We start from the raw sequence: 18,630 nt of genomic DNA on the forward strand, positions 1-18,630 counted from the left end.
TAAATAGAACTGGAATCTTTAGGTGAATCCTGAAATGTACCCATCTCATTTATCCTTTTAACTTACTATGTTTAATTCATGTTCCTGGAAAAAATAAGACAATGCTTTTAAAATGCTTAGCTTCATGCCTTGCCCATTGTAAATTCCCATTAGTTGTTAGCCGTGCTTGTTTTTTCCTCAGCTATTTTAAATCTTAGTCCTGGTGGAGATCAAAACTAACCTAACTTTGTGGGTTTAAGCTTTGGAAAGAAAAAGCCTGTCTGCCTTAAGTTCAGATTAAACTATGTTTTGAAGATTAACATTAAGAGAATACATTTCCATATTGCTTATGCCCTAAGAAAATATCATATACCAGAAGTCTTACTGCCTGAAGATTGATATGCCTTACAACAATAAAGGGTCCCTTTTCTGTGGATAGCTGAGCCAGCAGTTGGATTTACTACCTCTCCCTAATGCAAATAAGATAAAAGAGGAAACAGAGCATACATACTTGCTTTCCATGGTACACAGCTTCTTACTCAAATCAAGTAACAGTCTCCACGCACATGAAAAATCAAGACTTTAAGCTGCTGGGTTGGAAATTGTTTGGCATGAAGGAGAAAAAAATGTTTCAGACTGTGGTGTCCAAAGTTTTCTTTGTTTTCTCCTGGGTTTCATCTAGAAGGAAGGGGCAATGTTGGTAGATGGAAGACATTTCCCAAACTAAAAAATACAATCGCACCTTCCAGCAATTTTATTGAGTTCCTGGAGCAGGTACAAACCAATTGCTACCTGGAAAAACTTCAGCCAAAACTCATGTCTGCTAGCCACAACAACAACAACAACAACAACAAAAACAAACTCCACACAACTAGGGGCGGGGTGGGCTGGCTTATATAACGTGTCCATTCTGTTCCAGCCTTTCCTGCACTCTCCCCTGGCGGGGCAAGGTAGTCTCACTACTGTCCTCAGCGCTCCTCACGCCCCCTACTGGAGAAAGCAAGTATGTTTCGGAATTAGAGGGCAGCGGCAGTTCCCATTGCTCTCCAACTCTATCCTTAAGAAACTAAGGCCGCAGAAGCCAAGTTCAGCTTTCACTCAAAAAAAAAAAAAAAGAAAAAAAAAAAAGCATCTTTCCCTCTCTTGAAAGTCTCTCTTGCCCCTTCTTGTATCCGGTGTTCAAAACAACTGCTAGAGGCTCTTTTTCTTGGTCCGAAGAAAAAGGACTGGCCAGACTAAAAAGGAGGGACTTTGGGGAAAGCAGGATTACAGCCCTGGGCTGTAACCGGGAGGAGATGATGTCACCGCTCCTGCTCGCGGAGGCCTGGGGGTGGGGCAGCCGAGGGGGAGCCCCCGCGCCGCGCCGCGCCTGCCGCTGCCAAGAGAGCGTTCAGAGCCCACGTCAGGGGAGGTGTCGGGATAAATAGGGTCCCGCAATGGCCGTGGCTGGCTGCGCTCGGAGCTGCGGGGTCCGAGACTGGAGCTGCCCGGGCGGGTTGGCGCCCCGGAGGCTGAGGGCTGGCGCTGCTAGTGCCCTGTGCGCCAGACGGCAGAGATCCGCGGCCGGACCCTGCGGCCCCGCGTTGCTGCCGACTGGAGCTTGGGGACAGGAACGCTCCTGCGCCCACAAAGGACTTCCTCCTCCGAGACGGCACAGGGCGAGACTAGGGGAGCGCGAAGAAAAGGGCCCTTTCTGCCTGTCGGGGTCGCAGCGCGGGAGGACAGTGCCATGCTCCTCTCCGTTCTGGTGGCGCTGTGCCTGTGGCTGCGCCTGGCGCTGGGCGTGCGCGGCGCACCCTGCGAGGCGGTGCGCATCCCCATGTGCCGACACATGCCCTGGAACATCACGCGGATGCCCAACCACCTGCACCACAGCACGCAGGAGAACGCCATCCTGGCCATCGAGCAGTACGAGGAGCTGGTGGACGTGAACTGCAGCGCCGTGCTGCGCTTCTTCCTCTGCGCCATGTACGCGCCCATCTGCACCCTGGAGTTCCTGCACGACCCCATCAAGCCCTGTAAGTCGGTGTGCCAACGCGCGCGCGACGACTGCGAGCCTCTCATGAAGATGTACAACCACAGCTGGCCCGAGAACCTGGCCTGCGACGACCTGCCTGTCTACGACCGTGGTGTGTGCATCTCGCCTGAAGCCATCGTCACTGATCTCCCGGAAGGTGGGGCCTGGGGGAGGATGAGGGAGGTGAGGAGGCACCCAGGGCTGTTGCTGCCACTGAGAACTGGGCGGCCACACCTAAGGCTGCCAGCGGGTGGTCAGCCCCCTATCCTACTTCAGTAAGAGGATTAGAGGAGGAGGTAGGGGCGGGGTGCAATTCTGAAAAAGTCTAATTTCCCCACGGGAATCTCAGAAGCTAAGCACCGCTTACAAAGGGAGCCACTGGCAATGCCTTCACTTACAGTAACAACAAATAACAACAGCAAACCGGTAGCACTATGTATCTGAGCAAGTGTTAAGCATATTACACGTATTAACTCATTTAATGGTTACAACACTCTCACTAGGAAAGTGCTAATATGCTCTACATTTAATGCTACTTCTTAGAAGTCCTTTCTGAAAAAGCAGTAATGGTCATCACTCCCCAGCCAGGAGTGAGGTTTGTAAATGCAGTGACCCTGGAGAATTGTGACTTGTGTTTCATGACCATTGACCAGGAGCCAACTACTGTGGCATTTTAGTTAATCTGATCTCTGCTTCCTCTTCCTCTTTGGTCATTTGGCTGCTTTTCTAGGAAGAAGGAACAGGTTTAAATTCACTTCTTGAAATGAAGCCTAAGAATATTTTTGCATTCTTTTATCCACGCTTTCTCTGACCTAGGTTATCCCATATTTGAACATAAAGTCTTGCTGTAGTGTAGTGTCTGAAGTGATACTTCAGAGCATTGCTTTAAACATGAAGGAGGAGCGGTTAAGTGAAACTCCAATTCAGAGTTTTAGGGAAAAAATTTATTGCTTAAATTATGTAAATGATAGAGGATTATCCTTGGTTTTGGTTATGTAGCTATGGACTGTTTCTGTACTGGAAAATATGAGGTGGGGATTTGGAAATATTTTAGTTATTTTGATTAGTGCAAACTGTCAACTTGGAAATTCAACATTTTAATATGGCTTTGAGAAGGAACAAGGTGTGTGTACCTCTATGTACCAGCCAGGTTAAATGGACATACATTCACATCATTTGTGCTTGGATAGGCAAAGTCTCACCCAAAAGACTCCTTTCCTAAGCCCTGGGATGTCATTATAAAAGAAGCCATTGATAATCACATGCCATTTTTACTATCAAGTACTGTTCTTGTTATGATGCTGTGTAAGTTTATATCTTCAGATAGTTCTTTATTCCAATTGGGTGAACACACCAAATCACCAACCACACCCATGTGGCCCTGTTTGCGTTTCAGATGTTAAGTGGATAGACATCACACCAGACATGATGGTACAGGAAAGGCCTCTTGACGTTGACTGTAAACGCCTAAGCCCTGGTGAGTTCTTTTGTCCTCAAAGCTCCCTCTCCTTCTCCTCCCCAGAGCGATTCTGAACCCTTTTCCCACTTGCTGTCTCTCTTTTACTTTCTGTAGATCGGTGCAAGTGCAAAAAGGTGAAGCCAACTTTGGCAACATATCTGAGCAAAAACTACAGCTATGGTAAGTCATCTGATAAAGCCCTTTACTTTTGAAACTTGGCACTTTACAAAGCTGGAATCTCAATAAGTTTGTCACTGCTAAGGCCAGATCTACTAGTCACAAAGTAAAGAAGAGGGTTGATGATTTTTCTAATCAATTTTGTGGGTTCTACATGACACATAACAATTGTAAAACTTTTTGCTTTTCTGAGTAAATCAAATGGGAAAAAAAATGGAAAATATCCAGGTGAGAACAGTTATGTAGATCAGATTAAAAGTTTGACATCTTGAGCCTCCTTGTCTTGGTGAGAAGCGCTGTTCATCCCAGATGGCACACCCCACCTGGTCTCTTCTTGAGGTTTCATTGCTGCAGGAAGGATGGGTTTGAATGTCTGGATGGATTTGAATATTGGCGGCCCAGAGGATTAAGGCCCAGAAGCCCAGAGAATTAAAATCTGCCCCTGTACCTTTTTACTTATAAACAGATACAAATATTTAACATCTTAAAGAAATTGTGGGAAAACATGCTAATCACAAAACCCTATGGCTAAGGATACACTATTGAAATAGTTTAAATGCCCTCCTCTCTCTTATTGTAAAGAACCATTCCGCATTTTCTTCAAATACTAAGTTAATCATGATATTTCAAATAGTAAATATTTGAATAAGTAATTTTAATTCTGTCATCATTTGAAAGTAAATTTATTAAAAATATGTTCTTTTAAAATGTCTGTTTGGACCGGCTATTTTTTATTTTATTGCATTTCTTAAGTTATTTCTGCTAAAATAACAAAGTTATTTGGGGAAAAATGTTCATTTTATTTGCTAACTTAGTTTTCATATTCAAACTGAAATTTTATATCAATAAGAAACTTTAGGATATATATCACACATGAAAGTAGAAGGATCATTGCAATCTGAAAAAAAGAACCTCTTACTAAACTATCAGATTTGAGAATCATACATAGCCAATGTGGGTAATTCAACAACAGCAAAAAATTCTTTATCTTTCCCAGTAGTTTTTTCCTTAAAGCCTATTCTATGTAGATATCATCTTAATCTGATCTGCTTAGTTCCTCAACTGCCAAGAGCCAGCCTCAGGGTTTCACTGTCATGCTGTTCTCTGGGTGTCACAGCCTTGGAACTACCTTAATGATAAAATCACTTTCTACTTTAGTCCTTTGGCTCCTTCATAAGCCAGCTTCCCAGGATGGAATCCAAGAATGATTACAACTCTATGGGAGGCATTAATAGCAAGGGACCAAAGAAGCCAAAATTTAAAACTTGATCAGAGCCGGTGCCATTAGCAGCCATCTGTAATAGCAGTTCGGTCTCTACTCGCCTTTGGTCTCACGTTGTCAGTCTGAAACTAAAGGACTGAGAAAAATAATCCTTAAAGACTCCTTCTAGTTTGAAAATATTATGACTCCAATAACTATTCTATAAAACAGAACAAGTTCAAACATCAGATAAGTGATTGAAGAAATCAAACTTTAAGGCGACTTCTGATTCTGAGAATATACGATCCTAACCTCAGATCATTACAAGGGAGAATATAAACAAATAAATGTTTCTGTGGAATTTTCACTGACCTAATGGCAGAACCCAAACTAAAGCCTGCTTCTTAGTTTGCTTTCCCATCTTGCAGTATGATTCAGAATTTTTAAGACAATGTTTACAATATGGGATGCCTTACATTTAGCATATGACTGTGTGGGCTTTTTGCCTGCATTTTGGCTACTTGGACATGACCATAATTACAGGAGTGATTCCTTAAGAGAGGCTCAGGAGTTGGCTTGGATACACCAGACCTAGTTTTTTCCCAAAGACTTCAACAACACTTTTATCTATTTTTAAATTGCAGTTATTCATGCCAAAATAAAAGCTGTTCAGAGGAGTGGCTGTAATGAAGTAACGACAGTGGTGGATGTAAAAGAGATCTTCAAGTCCTCCTCACCCATCCCTCGAACTCAAGTCCCACTCATTACGAATTCCTCTTGCCAGTGCCCCCACATCCTGCCCCATCAAGATGTTCTCATCATGTGTTATGAGTGGCGTTCAAGGTAGGCACAAAAGGGGCAGGAGGAACTGTCTGCACACTGCTCACAGAAACATAGGTCTCATTTAGCAGTTGTGGTTTCAAAAACAACAAAACAGCGCCAGTAGTTCGTTTTTAAAAGGCAGTTTTAACAGATGCCTTTGCTGGGCTATCACAAATATCGACTAATTCCTCATAGAATGAAGGAAACATGGGAATATGAGTATTTAAATGAAATCTTTAAAAATCAATTTCAGAATCCAAACTGATTTCAAATTATTTTGAGTAAGAACAATTCTTTTCAAATCATTCAAACAATCTTAGCATGGCAAATACTGAATTTTTAAAGGTCTCTTTAATAACTTACAGATAAGTAAGTAGCCATTTGAGACTATGGTTTCCCATGTTTTCCTTATATACATGTCATAATATTTGCTTGATAGAGTATTGTATACACACACACAAACTTTAAGGTGACTTCTGAATCTAAGAATATGTGAATCTCAATTCAAATGATCACAAGGCAAAGTATCAACAAATACATGCTTCACACACACTTGCGCACATACACACGTATCTCCAGCTGAGAGTGTCTGTCTTCTCCACTTCTCTTTCCTTGTCATCTTTTCATATATTGGTACATTTTTAATAATATAAAGTCAAACTCTTCAGCCCAGGTTCTGGGATGGTCTTCATAACTTACTCAATGTACTTCTCTAGCAAAATCACTCATTTTTATAGAGTAAGTCATCCTTTCATTCTCTGCTATTAATGTTCATCTGTTTCTTCTTCATATAGCCCAAGACCCCATTTCTTCAAAAAGAAAATAGCCTTACTTGCATAATTTATTATTCTGTATTCTGTCAGCACTTGAGCACCCTTCTCACACTGTGTGTATTCCCTTGTGTTCTTAGCTTTAAAGTCATTCGTCTGCTTGTATCTTGTCTCTCTAGGGGAGCACTTAAGGTTTCTGGGTTCATCTTTTACATGGTGTTTGTATCTGCTGCAGTGCTAAATGCAGTGGAGGATGTCAGGTTACTAGTCCTTAAATTCTGTGTAAGAGATGAATGGATTGTAAATCCATCCCAGTAAGAATAATTTTGGATGATTGGAATTTATGTATTCACATATAATCCTAATGATCATTTGGAAAAACAAACTGCTTAAGGCCATGTAAAGGAGATTTTGAAAATAAGAGTGATGAGAGGAAATCTGCCCATGAGGCCTGCAAAACCGATATAAAACTATACTTGTTAAAACCACGGGGCACAAAAGTAGATATATAGATAAATAAAACAGGGGAAAATTCTTGAAACATATTCTAATGCATAAAGGATCTTTTTATTATGAAGGAAACATGGCAAACCAATAGAAAACAAATGTATTATTTAGTAAATGTTGCAAATATTCTAATTTGGAAAAATGGTACATTTTATTCACTTTATACTGTACTATAAAATAAATTTCAAGTGGATTAAAGAGATAAATATTTTAAGAACGTGGCCGGGCGCAGTGGCTCACGCCTGTAATCCTAGCACTCTGGGAGGCCGAGGTGGGCGGATCGTTTGAGCTCAGGAGTTCGAGACCAGCCTGAGCAAGAGCGAGACCCCATCTCTACTAAAAATAGAAAGAAATTATATGGACAGCTAAAAAATATATATATATAGAAAAAATTAGCCGGGCATGGTGGTGCATGCCTGTAGTCCCAGCTACTCGGGAGGCTGAGACAGGAGGATCGCTTGAGCTCAGGAGTTTGAGGTTGCTGTGAGCTAGGCTGACGCCACGGCACTCACTCTAGCCTGGGCAACAGAGTGAGACTCTGTCTCAAAAAAAAAAAAAAAAAAAAAAAAAAAAGAACGTAATCAAAAAAGATTAAGTGACTGTGATATTTTAAAGGCAAAGTACTTTGTAAACATAAAAGTAATGTAAGAAATTACAAGGGAAATTATCACTATATATATCTGACTGCCTAATATTGTATATGCAAAAATCACAAGTAAAAATAAACTAGCAACTAAAAATTGAGAAAAATATTCATGATAGATATGATAAACGGTTACCTTCCTCTATAGTTCATACAAATTAATATTTAAAACATTGAGACCACAATATAGACCTATATATGTATGTAAGTCTATACAGACAAGTTCCAGAAGAAATACAGATAGTAAAAAAAATATTTAAAACAGTTTACCACCTTAATTCCAAAATTTAAATGAAAACAAAATTCCATTTTTACCTAATTCTTAATGTTAGTGAATTGGATGAAAGTGTAACCATTTTGAAAACAACTTGGCACTATGTATTGAAGATCTTAAAAAAAAAAATACATACCCTTTGGCCCAGTTATTCTACTTTTGGAAAACTGTCCTAAAGAAATAAGCCAGTGCACACTATTATATACAAAAATATTCAATGCAACACTGGTAATAATAGCTGAACAAAAGGGGGAGTTCAACAGTATATATATATATATATATATATATGGTTAAATATTTTATAGATGTCCATAGTTGTAATGCTATATTATTACTATATTTTTGAATTATTATAATTATAACAGAAAATTTGTGTAATATGATAAAAGGATATGTGCAGCATGATCTAAATATACAGTGTGATCTAAAAATGTACCTAGGTACAGGGAAGAATGAAAGGAAATACCAATAAAATATAAGTGGTAGATAGGTGGATTATGGGGTTAATAGTTATTAAAGATTTTTTCTTACAATTTTCCATATTTTTAAACTTTTTTCTTTTATAATGAAAAGCTGCTTATTAGGATAAATTACTTTTTTTCAGGATGATGCTTCTTGAAAATTGCATAGTTGAAAAATGGAGAGATCAACTTAGTAAAAGATCTATAGTAAGTATAACTAACAATACTGTGAATATGGATGCTTTTACAGGAATTCTATGGAATTTGGGAATTCCTCAGTCTTTCATCTCCAAGCTCTTATAGGAGCCAGCAATAGCAACAGTATTTGACTTTTGAATAGGTGATTAAGAGTATAGCTATTCTCACGTGGAATTTTTATCAGAAACCTATCATTCAACTAAAAAGGTGATTTACTTGTGTTCACTACTAATTTATTGGTTATTTCCAGATTGAGTTAGTTTTTTTGTTTCTTTATTGTTTTGCATTTAATTGTTTTAGTGAGCTGTGAGATATTTTAGCAGAATTAATATCCACTGGTATTAAAACCAACCTGTAATTGTAGGGGTGTGAATACCTAGTTCTGAAACTCACACCATCACTATACATAGCAGAATCTTTTCCTGTATGTAAAATAATTTAAGATTTTTGTTAAAAAAATCATATGTGAAAAGTAATTATTTTGTGGCCAAATCCTTAATTTTAGTGGTAACCTCATAGAAATATTGGTAATTCAATTAGAGGAGTTAGAATAGTTTCTTGCCCAGAGATGTGAAATCATCTCAGAACTAAAGACATCAGGTGATTGGTTTGAAGTTTTTAAAGCATCCCCTCTCTTGAAAATTTGTTTAGCTATATTCAGGAAAATTTGTGTTTTCAAGTTCACAGAATATACTGCCATTGCCTGTGCTCTCTTAGTTTGCACTAATAAAAATTCTTGGGCAAGGAATAGTATAGATTACTAATTGACTTGTGGAAAACGTAGTTACAACACAGTCTCCCCTACTCAGGGCATTTCTGGATAACAGAACCAGACACTGCTGGGTTAAATCTGAGCTTAAAAACTCACACTCAAATGTACATGAGCTGCTCAGGAGCATGCTTAGTTTTACTAGACAGAAAATTCTAGCAGGATTGGTTATCTGGTTTCCATGACTACAGCAGATTAGAAGCATCGGTGGAGAAAGCAAGCCGACCATAAGGCCTTGAGATTGCTGAGAGGAAAGAAAGCTTTCAAGATTCATAGCTGTTTGGGCCATTAACTTTGGCAGCAAATATTCCAGTAAATTTCAGTAAGAATTTGAAAATATCACCATATGATAGCAACATACGGCAATGAGTTGATTATTTTAGAATAGACTAGAATTGTGCCCTAGGAGAGTGGGGACTGTGTTTTTCTTTTTGTTGCACTGCTTGTGCTAGAACAATGCCTGGCCTATGGTCATGCCCAAACGTTTTGCTAAATGAAAGGTACTCTAACAAAGCAGGGACATCTGTGTTATAATGTAAAGCAGTGTCTATTCAACTGGACTCACTTTTTCATTTGTTTCTTACATGAGCTAGCTATTTAAAGAATAAACCCTTTGCTATCCAGGAAACTTGATTTTTCAGAATAAGTTATTTCCCATTGGTTCTGGGTAGCTAGCACTTTAGTGGATTGCTAGATGTAGGGGCTTCTGTCTTACTTTGGATGTGGGAGAATTAGGTGAACATGTTAAGCGTGGTAACAAACTCCTCACTTCCCAGTGAGGCTTCATAAACTTCTGCTTTTGGCCGTGTCCGAGCCTTTTCGGAAGGCTTTGCTGTGTAGGAATGTTGCATTATAGAGACAGTGGTCAGACTTGCATAGGTGAGGTCCTTGGCCTCTGGAGTTAGAGTGGGTGAATTTGAATCCCGGCTCTGATATTTACCAGCTCTGTGGTCTTCTGCAAATCACCTCTGTGTGCTTGTTTCATAACGCTGACAATAGTGCCTGCCTAGATGTGAGTTTCAATGAAATGAACGTATGCCAAGACTTCATTGTATGCTGAGCACTTTCCAAATCACCCAGTACATGAGAAATGCACCACATAGGGTCGCTATTATGATTAGTCTATTACACTGAAAAACTTGCCTTCATTTCTGGTATCAATTCAACAGCACAAAGGGGTGAGATGTATTTGATAGTCATGTTTACAAATTGCCTCCCAGCAGTGGGAAGAGAGGCTGCGGGAACAGCGGAGAACAATTCAGGACAAGAAGAAAGCAACTGGGCGCACCAGTCGTAGTAATCCTCCGAAACCGAAAGGAAAGCCACCTGCTCCCAAACCAGCCAGCCCCAAGAAGAACATTCAAGCTAGGAGTGCCCAAAAGAGAACAAATGTGAAAAAAGCATGAGCTAACTACTTTCCAAGATGGAGACTTCGCTTCCTTACAGCATGAGGTCGGGCATTGCGTGGGACCGCCTATGTAAGGCCACGCGTCCCCTGCCTTAACAACTCACTGCCGTACTCCTCATAGACACATCTTGCAGCATTTTTCTTAATGATATGCTTCAATTTTTCTTTTTAAGTCACCACAGGCCATAGTGGTAGGTTTGCCCTTTGGTATGGAAGGTGCGTTAAAGCTGGTGGAAAAAGCTTATTGCATTCATAGTAACCTGTGTGCATACTCTATGAGATCTCTGTGTGGGGAAAATAATGCTTTTTTACAATTTGACCTAATATGTGCATTGTAAAATAAATGCCATATTTCAAATAAAACATCTAATTTTTTACGATATATTTTATTTCTATTTGACTTCTCTTGTTACAATGTTAATGATGTTTTAAAATGTAATTGAAAACATAACTGCTTCTAAGGAGGAAAGCAAGGGGAATGAATGTTTACAAGATTTTGTGTCGACTGTCTACAGAAGAATTTCTGTGTTGAAAAGGGATTTTTGAAAAATCGAGGAAAGTAACATATTGAAAATTACAATGTGGTTTTTACAAAGAAGACTTTGTGCTGTTTTTAGCTAGAAACTCTAAAAACTAAAATAATAATAATGAAAAATAAATAAAGAAGACAGGCAGACCAACTTCTGGATTCTTGTTTTCTGGTTACCATGTCATGATGGAGATGCCCTGATTTCATGATCACAATGCTTCTCCTCAATACCTTCTAAACAGTGCCAGAAACAGTAATTTGTTTCCCATTGTGATTTAGGTACTAATTAGCTGGTCAACTCTCAAGTGTTTTACACCCACAACAAGAGAAGTGTGGTCCCCATCTCACTTCCCAGGATATCCTAGTATCTTGCCTGTCAAACCTTGAGAGAATTTTCTCCCTGCCGATTGCTGGTGCTCACAGCAGTGCTGTGGAGCCGCGGTGAGAGGGCTGGGACGCCAAGGTGGATTCCCAGCCTGCTGCCACACTCGGCCCTCCGACTGGGGAATGGGACTGAGGGCGTTTGTTCCCCTCATCATGCATAGAGGTAGCAGAACAATCTGAAAGCTTTGAATAATCTCTCCTTTAGCTTTGCCATCATCCCTGCTTTTCAGAGAAGGGGTAAGTGATATGTTGCATTCACGCAAGACAATTAAACAGATGATTTAATGTCATCTCTGTAGTCACTGGGACACAGAAGTGAGGCGTGTGGGTAAGCCAGGGGAGAGTGGACAAGTTGGGCTAATGAGAAGCTGGGGCATGCACCCACCTCCTCCTGAAAGCTTAACTTTGCTGCATTACTAACCTTGGGTGGTAGAGTTAAAGGAACCCAGTAGATCGACCTACACAGGGTACCAATAAAATGCTCAGTGTGTGATCCTGCGCTATAAAAGCCAAACCTCTTTGGCCCTTAAGCAAAACCAGGTAGGTGTTTCAGATAACATCCAACCTCAATAATCCTTGGAAAAGCCATTAAAAGGCATCCATAGCCTAGCTTACTGCCTTAGCACACAGTAGGGATTCTTTGGGGAAAGGGAATTGGAAATGGAAATTTCCATGAAAAATAGAAAAACAGTTATGTGAAAAAAAAAGTAAGTGCAAAACTAAAAGTAGTAAGAGTTTGGAGATGACTTTACAAATTTAAGCAACATTTACTTTGAATATTTAAATGAAATTATATACTGTCTGTTACACAAAAACTTAACTAAGTGAGGCACATTTATTAGTTTAACTGATAAAAGATTAACCAGGTTACTGTTCAGTTATCTGTCATGAAAAAATTGAAAATGTTCATCAGCCCACACTGAGAGTACCATGACATGCATGGGAGGCCTTCCTGTGAGTGCCAAAAATTTGATATTCTCACTTAAATATTTTCTTCACCTAAATAGATGTGAGAGGATATAAATATATGGAGAGGAGAATTGAGGTTCCATCTCTGAAATGGGAATTATTTGAGAGTTGGGAGATCTTAATCAGGAAAAAAAAAACAACTTATTTTACAATATTTTATCACCAAATTTTATAATTGTGGGCAACTGGAAGCATTTTTTTTTAAGAAAAACAATTTTTTTGGTCTTTTGCTAACACAGTAAGCATATATTCTCCACAAAGCATTCCATAAATGCACAAAATCAAAACGAATGTAATTAAAATCCTACCTAATCCCACTTACCACTGCAGTAAGAAGTAAGAGTAAGAAGTAATTACTATTAGTATTTTGGCATATAATTCTCCAGGTGTTTCCTATGCATTTCTATAATGCTTTGAAAAAATAAAAGTAGAAGCCTACTATACATACTGTTTCATAATCTGCCTCCTTCACTCAGCTCTCTCTTTATTGAGATTAGTTTTCACATCAAGAAAGCTGATACCACCTCATTTATAATGGCTGTATTGTATTCCATGGTATGCATTACTCCACAAATCCTTCTTCACTTGGGCATTTATATTGTGTCTTAATTGAACATACTGAATAACTGAATAAACATCTCCATAGCCAAACACCTGTGCATATCTTTAATTAGTGCCTTGGGATAAGTTCATTTACATAGCATTGTTGGGACAGGGAGTGCACTCAGCAAGGATCATTCTTGATCACATTGTCAATTACATCCCAGAATGCTTGGACTATAGGTATAGGAAAGTGCTGACTTTCCAACTTCTCACCAAGATTGTTTCTCCCTCCCCATATTTTTTGTTTTGAGTTTGGAACTGGTGGTCACCTTGGATGAACCTCCTTCCTACATCTGTGAGCCATGAGCTGACAACATTCTCAACACTTGCAATACTCCAGGCAGCTGGGGAAATGAATGACTGAGCACCTCAAATATATATTCCCATGTATATTCGGTACATACATGGACATAAAGATAGACAAACAATTAGACAAATAGGTAGAGAGAGTTCTTGCCTGCTGGGAAAAGCCTAGGCAACATCCTAAATTTTTTTAATGAATCAAATTTAATAATACAACTGGTTAATAAGAGAAACTGAAGAATTAGACTACAGCAGAGCTTCCAATAGATTTTCTCTGTCCAGCCTCCTTTTAAAACATACACAAACTTACATAAACAGCCTTAGTTCTTACTTTCCAGTTCTGAACCAATGCAGTCTGACCACATGTAGAGTTTCTCTCTTTGGATACCTGTAAGATTGTCTATTATAATATATCCTCCCACAAAACCTCTTGACTGTATTAGCTTGAGGGTGTTTCCGTTCGGGAGAACCAGTCCTTGAGTGAAAAAGAAGGACACAATTTTGCCACAGGTTTCTACCTGGGTTAACAAAAATTCAAAAAGCAAGAGTGGTTATTTGGAATCATATAATGAAAAAGTTGAAGGGGACCTGAGAAGTCATGATCTAGCTTGTTGGATAAAGGCTATGTGAGGGCTTGTCTGATGTCTCACCCACAGTTAGAGAAAGATCTGGGCCCTCAGAGCCTCTGAATTTTAATTTACCAGGCCATAATCTGGGCTGTTAGAGGGAATATTCATTTATCACCATAGAAAAAACAATAAGAGAACAAATTTCTGCTTCTGGTTATAGCCTGATATATGCTAATACTGACCATATTTCCTAGTGGAAAATATTTTTTGAAAAGCATTTTATTCTGAGAGATGTATTAAGTCATAGTGAAAGGCATGACAACCAAAAATTTTAGTTAATTGTCACCTTTGTGATTTAACTGATAAGGAAGCAGTTTGTGTTCTCCATATAAATGGCAAACATGCGTTGGGGTGTCTACTTTAATATCAGTAGCCCAAAGGAGACACTGGACCCCAGGATGGCAATGAAATATCTCTCCTTTTTATTATTCAAACAACAAAGATAAGCAAAAAGAAAAAATGAAAACAAAAGTACCCAAAATGTCAAAATAGCTATCCCACATGTTGAATTAACATTTTGGTGTGAATCCTTCCAGACTTTCTCCCTGTTTTGGTGTATGAATTTAATAAGGCAGCATGAAAATTTCTCCAAGTAAAGAAATACAATTTTATTTTATTTTTCACAGTTGCATAGCATGGATGTATCTGAGTTTATTTCACTAATAACTTGTGAGAATAGACTTTTAAGTGTGATTCCCAAGGCATGCCAGGATAGGACAGATTTTTGTGACACAAAAAATTTCCCACTATTATTGAATTTTCAAGACCATAAAAAAAAAAATAGTGCAAGGCATAAATATTTCCTGTATTTTGTCTAATGAACATGTGTTACTTTTATGATTATAAGATACTACAAAAATATTATCAGAGAGAGGCATGGAATGTCTCTACGTGAAAGCCATGTAGACATGAAAATCTGAAAACTACCCCCTTGATCATATGACAGTCATAAAATGGCTAAAATTTGACCACTACATTTTTCGGCACAAGCTACAAAGTGGTGTTAAGCTGTTGCTCTGTCTCTGTCAGTTTCTGGAATTGGCAGCAATACACAATTTGAATCCCTAAACCCTAAAGACTTTTCAGCCTTCATGTTTTTTTAATCTTTTTAATTTCAAATTTACTGAAAGGAGAATATGCTGATCATAACAACGGATCTTACAGTCAGTATTTATTTGCTCTGCTACCTAAGAGAAATCTCTTCCTACTACAATGTAAGAAAATTTTTGGCCGGGCGCGGTGGCTCACGCCTGTAATCCTAGCACTCTGGGAGGCCGAGGCGGGTGGATTGCTCAAGGTCAGGAGTTCGAGACCAGCCTGAGCGAGACCCCGTCTCTACTAAAAATGGAAAGACATTATATGGACAACTAAAAATCTATATAGAAAAAATTAGCCGGGCATAGTGGCGCATGCCTGTAGTCCCAGCTACTTGGGAGGCTGAGGCAGTAGGATCGCTTAAGCCGAGGAGTCTGAGGTTGCTGTGAGCTAAGCTGACGCCACGGCACTCACTCTAGCCTGGGCAACAAAGTGAGACTCTGTCTCAACAAAAAAAAAAAAAAAAAAAAAGAAAATTTTTAAAGAGGTAATTAATGGCAGTAAAAGAGCCCATGATATGTGATTTTTGCCCTTGTAGTTCAGACAGTATAAGTCTAATATATTCATTGCAATATTTGTGTAAGAACAGTTTTATAACTAGATAACTCTAAAATATGCAGCTGCAATATCTAGATGAGAACTTCGTCATGGCCAGAGTGGTTCACTTTAGTGACATACTTTAGAAAGGGAAAAAAAACACACTATATTAGTAATTAAATTTAGGTAACATGGAGGACTCATAATCAGAGGGCTGTTCCCAAATCTCACACAATTGTGACACCTTGAAAAATATAATGAGACGTAGGAACTGAGGTTAAGTGAAAAATGATATTATGAATAAAATTCCATCATAGTACCAAGGGAGAACTAAAATATCATGGTTGGATCAAATTAAATTCATTAACGTTTTTTGTTCTTCCAATAATTTCAACTATTTATTATGTCATTGAAGTATTTCAGCGGCTAAAAACTACGTGGACAATTGCTGAGTCAACTTTCTCTGTTTTCGGAAAGCACAAAACATCTGCCTTTGGAGGTCATCCAAAGTAGCTTCCAATGGGTGAGCAAGTTCAGACAGAGTTTAGGCAGGCATCGGTATCAAGGGATCCCCTTCAGCGAGTAGAAAGGGCACCAAGACAGTGCAACCTGAGGACCACAAGATACAGCATATTTTACAAAATCTGTCCATTTTCTGCAGGGCATCTGCCTATAGGGAACAGGATCCAAGAAAGAAGTGCTGGAAGGTATTAGGCCGCAATCAAGCATGCTTCAGGCATCTTGTGTTGAAAGGGGGCTGGAAGGACTAAGTGGGTCCATCAAAGAGACTCTGGCTTCAGGATTGAGGTGCGGGCTGAGCCAGTACTAAGGATGGTGGCTGTCTGTCCAGGGCCATTCATGAAGACACAGAACTCATCCCCAGCTCTGTTTGGCTCTTGAGATGGAAGCGCTTCCCGCACAAGTGTCCCATGGCCTACATTCTGAGCCCATCCTGCATTTGGAGCCATGTCCCCACCATCATGTGCATCGGAGCTCCAAGCTGTGCCCACTGATTTTGCAGTCCTCACTTGCCTCCACCACAGTGGCCCAGGACATGCTTTTTCTGCCTAAGTCCAGCTGGAATTCAAGACCAACCCTCTTAGCTGTGGCCCTGATAACTCTGTAGCCTTTTCTAACCTTTCTTCCCCAGGGACGAGAAGATATTTCCAGGTACTGCCAACTCCAGTCCACATACGCCTGTCTCGTACTGCCATGATTATCCACTAAATTCAATCCCTTCACTCCAGACTAACACAAATTCAGCCTTAATTAAATATATCTCTGTGGACATTGCTTATTAGATTTCTGGTTTCTTACCTTGATTCAAAAGAAATGAATTTTCTCTATGTCTTGTGTATGAAATCTGTACAGATCTTTAAACATACGCACACAACTAAGCGTAGCTTGCCATCTGCTGGTGAAAATACAATATTATCTTTAAGAGAGTGTTTCAATACCTTTCAAGGTCTGGATGGTGCTTGAGGCAATAATAGCATGCCACTTAACATAATTACATTATGAACACTCGAATGCCATCAGGGCATGCAAAGCAGCAGATAATAGTATTAAATCTGAAGGAGCAGGGAAGATGAAAGAAGTGAGGAAGGTGAAGATTTTTACTGCATTTCTTTGCACAAGCCTAAGAAAGTCAATAATTGATTTGCTTTACCTTTAAAAAAATGCATTCTGAAGAAAATTTGAGAAATATCCTTAATGGTAATTCCCATGTAAGTAATTAGATTTTGTATAATTTAACACCATTCACAGGCATGCTTCTTAAAAATAGCGTCAGAACACTTAAGTCTTGCAGTAGGTGATCTGTTACTAATATTAAATGATCAAAGCTTATAAGTGTCTTAATATTATTAATATTACAGTTTAGAAATTATATCGGAAAGTTAATCACTCAACAAGGTCATTCTCACTCGCTGCGATCCAACATATTTTCCTGAGTGGAATGAAAAGGAGGGAGTCCCAGCTCACACGCTGGGAACCACATACAATCCTGGCTAAGAGTTTATCACTGCAGGAAATATCAGTCAAATCATATCCTGAGAGAAGAAAAAAAAAGCCAAAAACAATAAAAATTTTGGCTTATTGTTGTCTCCCCTCCCCAGAAATATTTGCGTTATCTTACCATTTCCCTATCTCACTAGTTAGGTACCCGACCTGTGCTGTCCTGCAGTCTGCAAATTGTGTAAATCTATATGTCACCTTTTCAGAGTTTTTTGCTTGAAAGTTCAGAGTCAATTTTTTTTTAATTCAGGATATAATGGAGTACAAACATTTTAGTTACATGAAATGCATTTGCCTGGCTCAAGCCAGGGCCACAAGCATGTCCTTCCCCCATACAGTGTGCTCCATCTCCATTAGCTTCTAAATATACATCAGGACCTTGCAGTGTGCATTTGTATATAACTCCACTCCTGGCTTTCTTTGATCTACCCCACTGTCTTCTGCCTCATATTCCATGTTCCTCCCCAGCTATTTTGTTGTATCTTGTGTGCATTTATATATGCCACCTTAAGTCCTTTCCAGAAGACAAGGTAAAAATAAACATCAAGATTTGTTTGGAGGTTACTTTTTTATTGTTATTATGCATAGTCATGCATTTTTTTTAAAATCTTCTGGTGAGTTTTCTTCCAAAGAATGTCTGTCTTATTATTCCTCCCAGGAAGCTGTGCCACATGATTATATGTTGAGTTGAACTGGTGCATTATTTCTCAAAGTTCTAGGAAAAGAAAGAATACACTCAATAAAATAAATGGCAATGCTATGAACTAATTTACAAGCAGTTATTAGTTTCCATATTGGAGTCCTGCACACCAATCACAGAGCTTGGAAGATGAGCCCTTTTCTTTATCTATAGACTGCGCAATTCAACAAACAAGCAATC

At 39.2% G+C, this 18,630-nt stretch overlaps 1 protein-coding gene across 1 annotated transcript; it reads left to right on the top strand.

Moving 5' to 3' along the window:
• The first annotated feature begins 1,693 nt into the window (after positions 1–1,693).
• SFRP4 (secreted frizzled related protein 4) lies at positions 1,694–10,683 on the top strand. Its single transcript, XM_069462154.1, has 6 exons — positions 1,694–2,153; positions 3,393–3,473; positions 3,570–3,635; positions 5,478–5,676; positions 8,454–8,517; positions 10,498–10,683. Exons 1-6 carry the CDS (start codon positions 1,709–1,711, stop codon positions 10,681–10,683), a joined length of 1,041 nt encoding a protein of 346 aa, XP_069318255.1. The 5' UTR covers positions 1,694–1,708.
• The last annotated feature ends 7,947 nt before the right edge of the window (positions 10,684–18,630 follow it).

Source organism: Eulemur rufifrons, chromosome 29 (assembly GCF_041146395.1).
Source record: "Eulemur rufifrons isolate Redbay chromosome 29, OSU_ERuf_1, whole genome shotgun sequence".
NCBI lineage: Eukaryota > Metazoa > Chordata > Mammalia > Primates > Lemuridae > Eulemur > Eulemur rufifrons.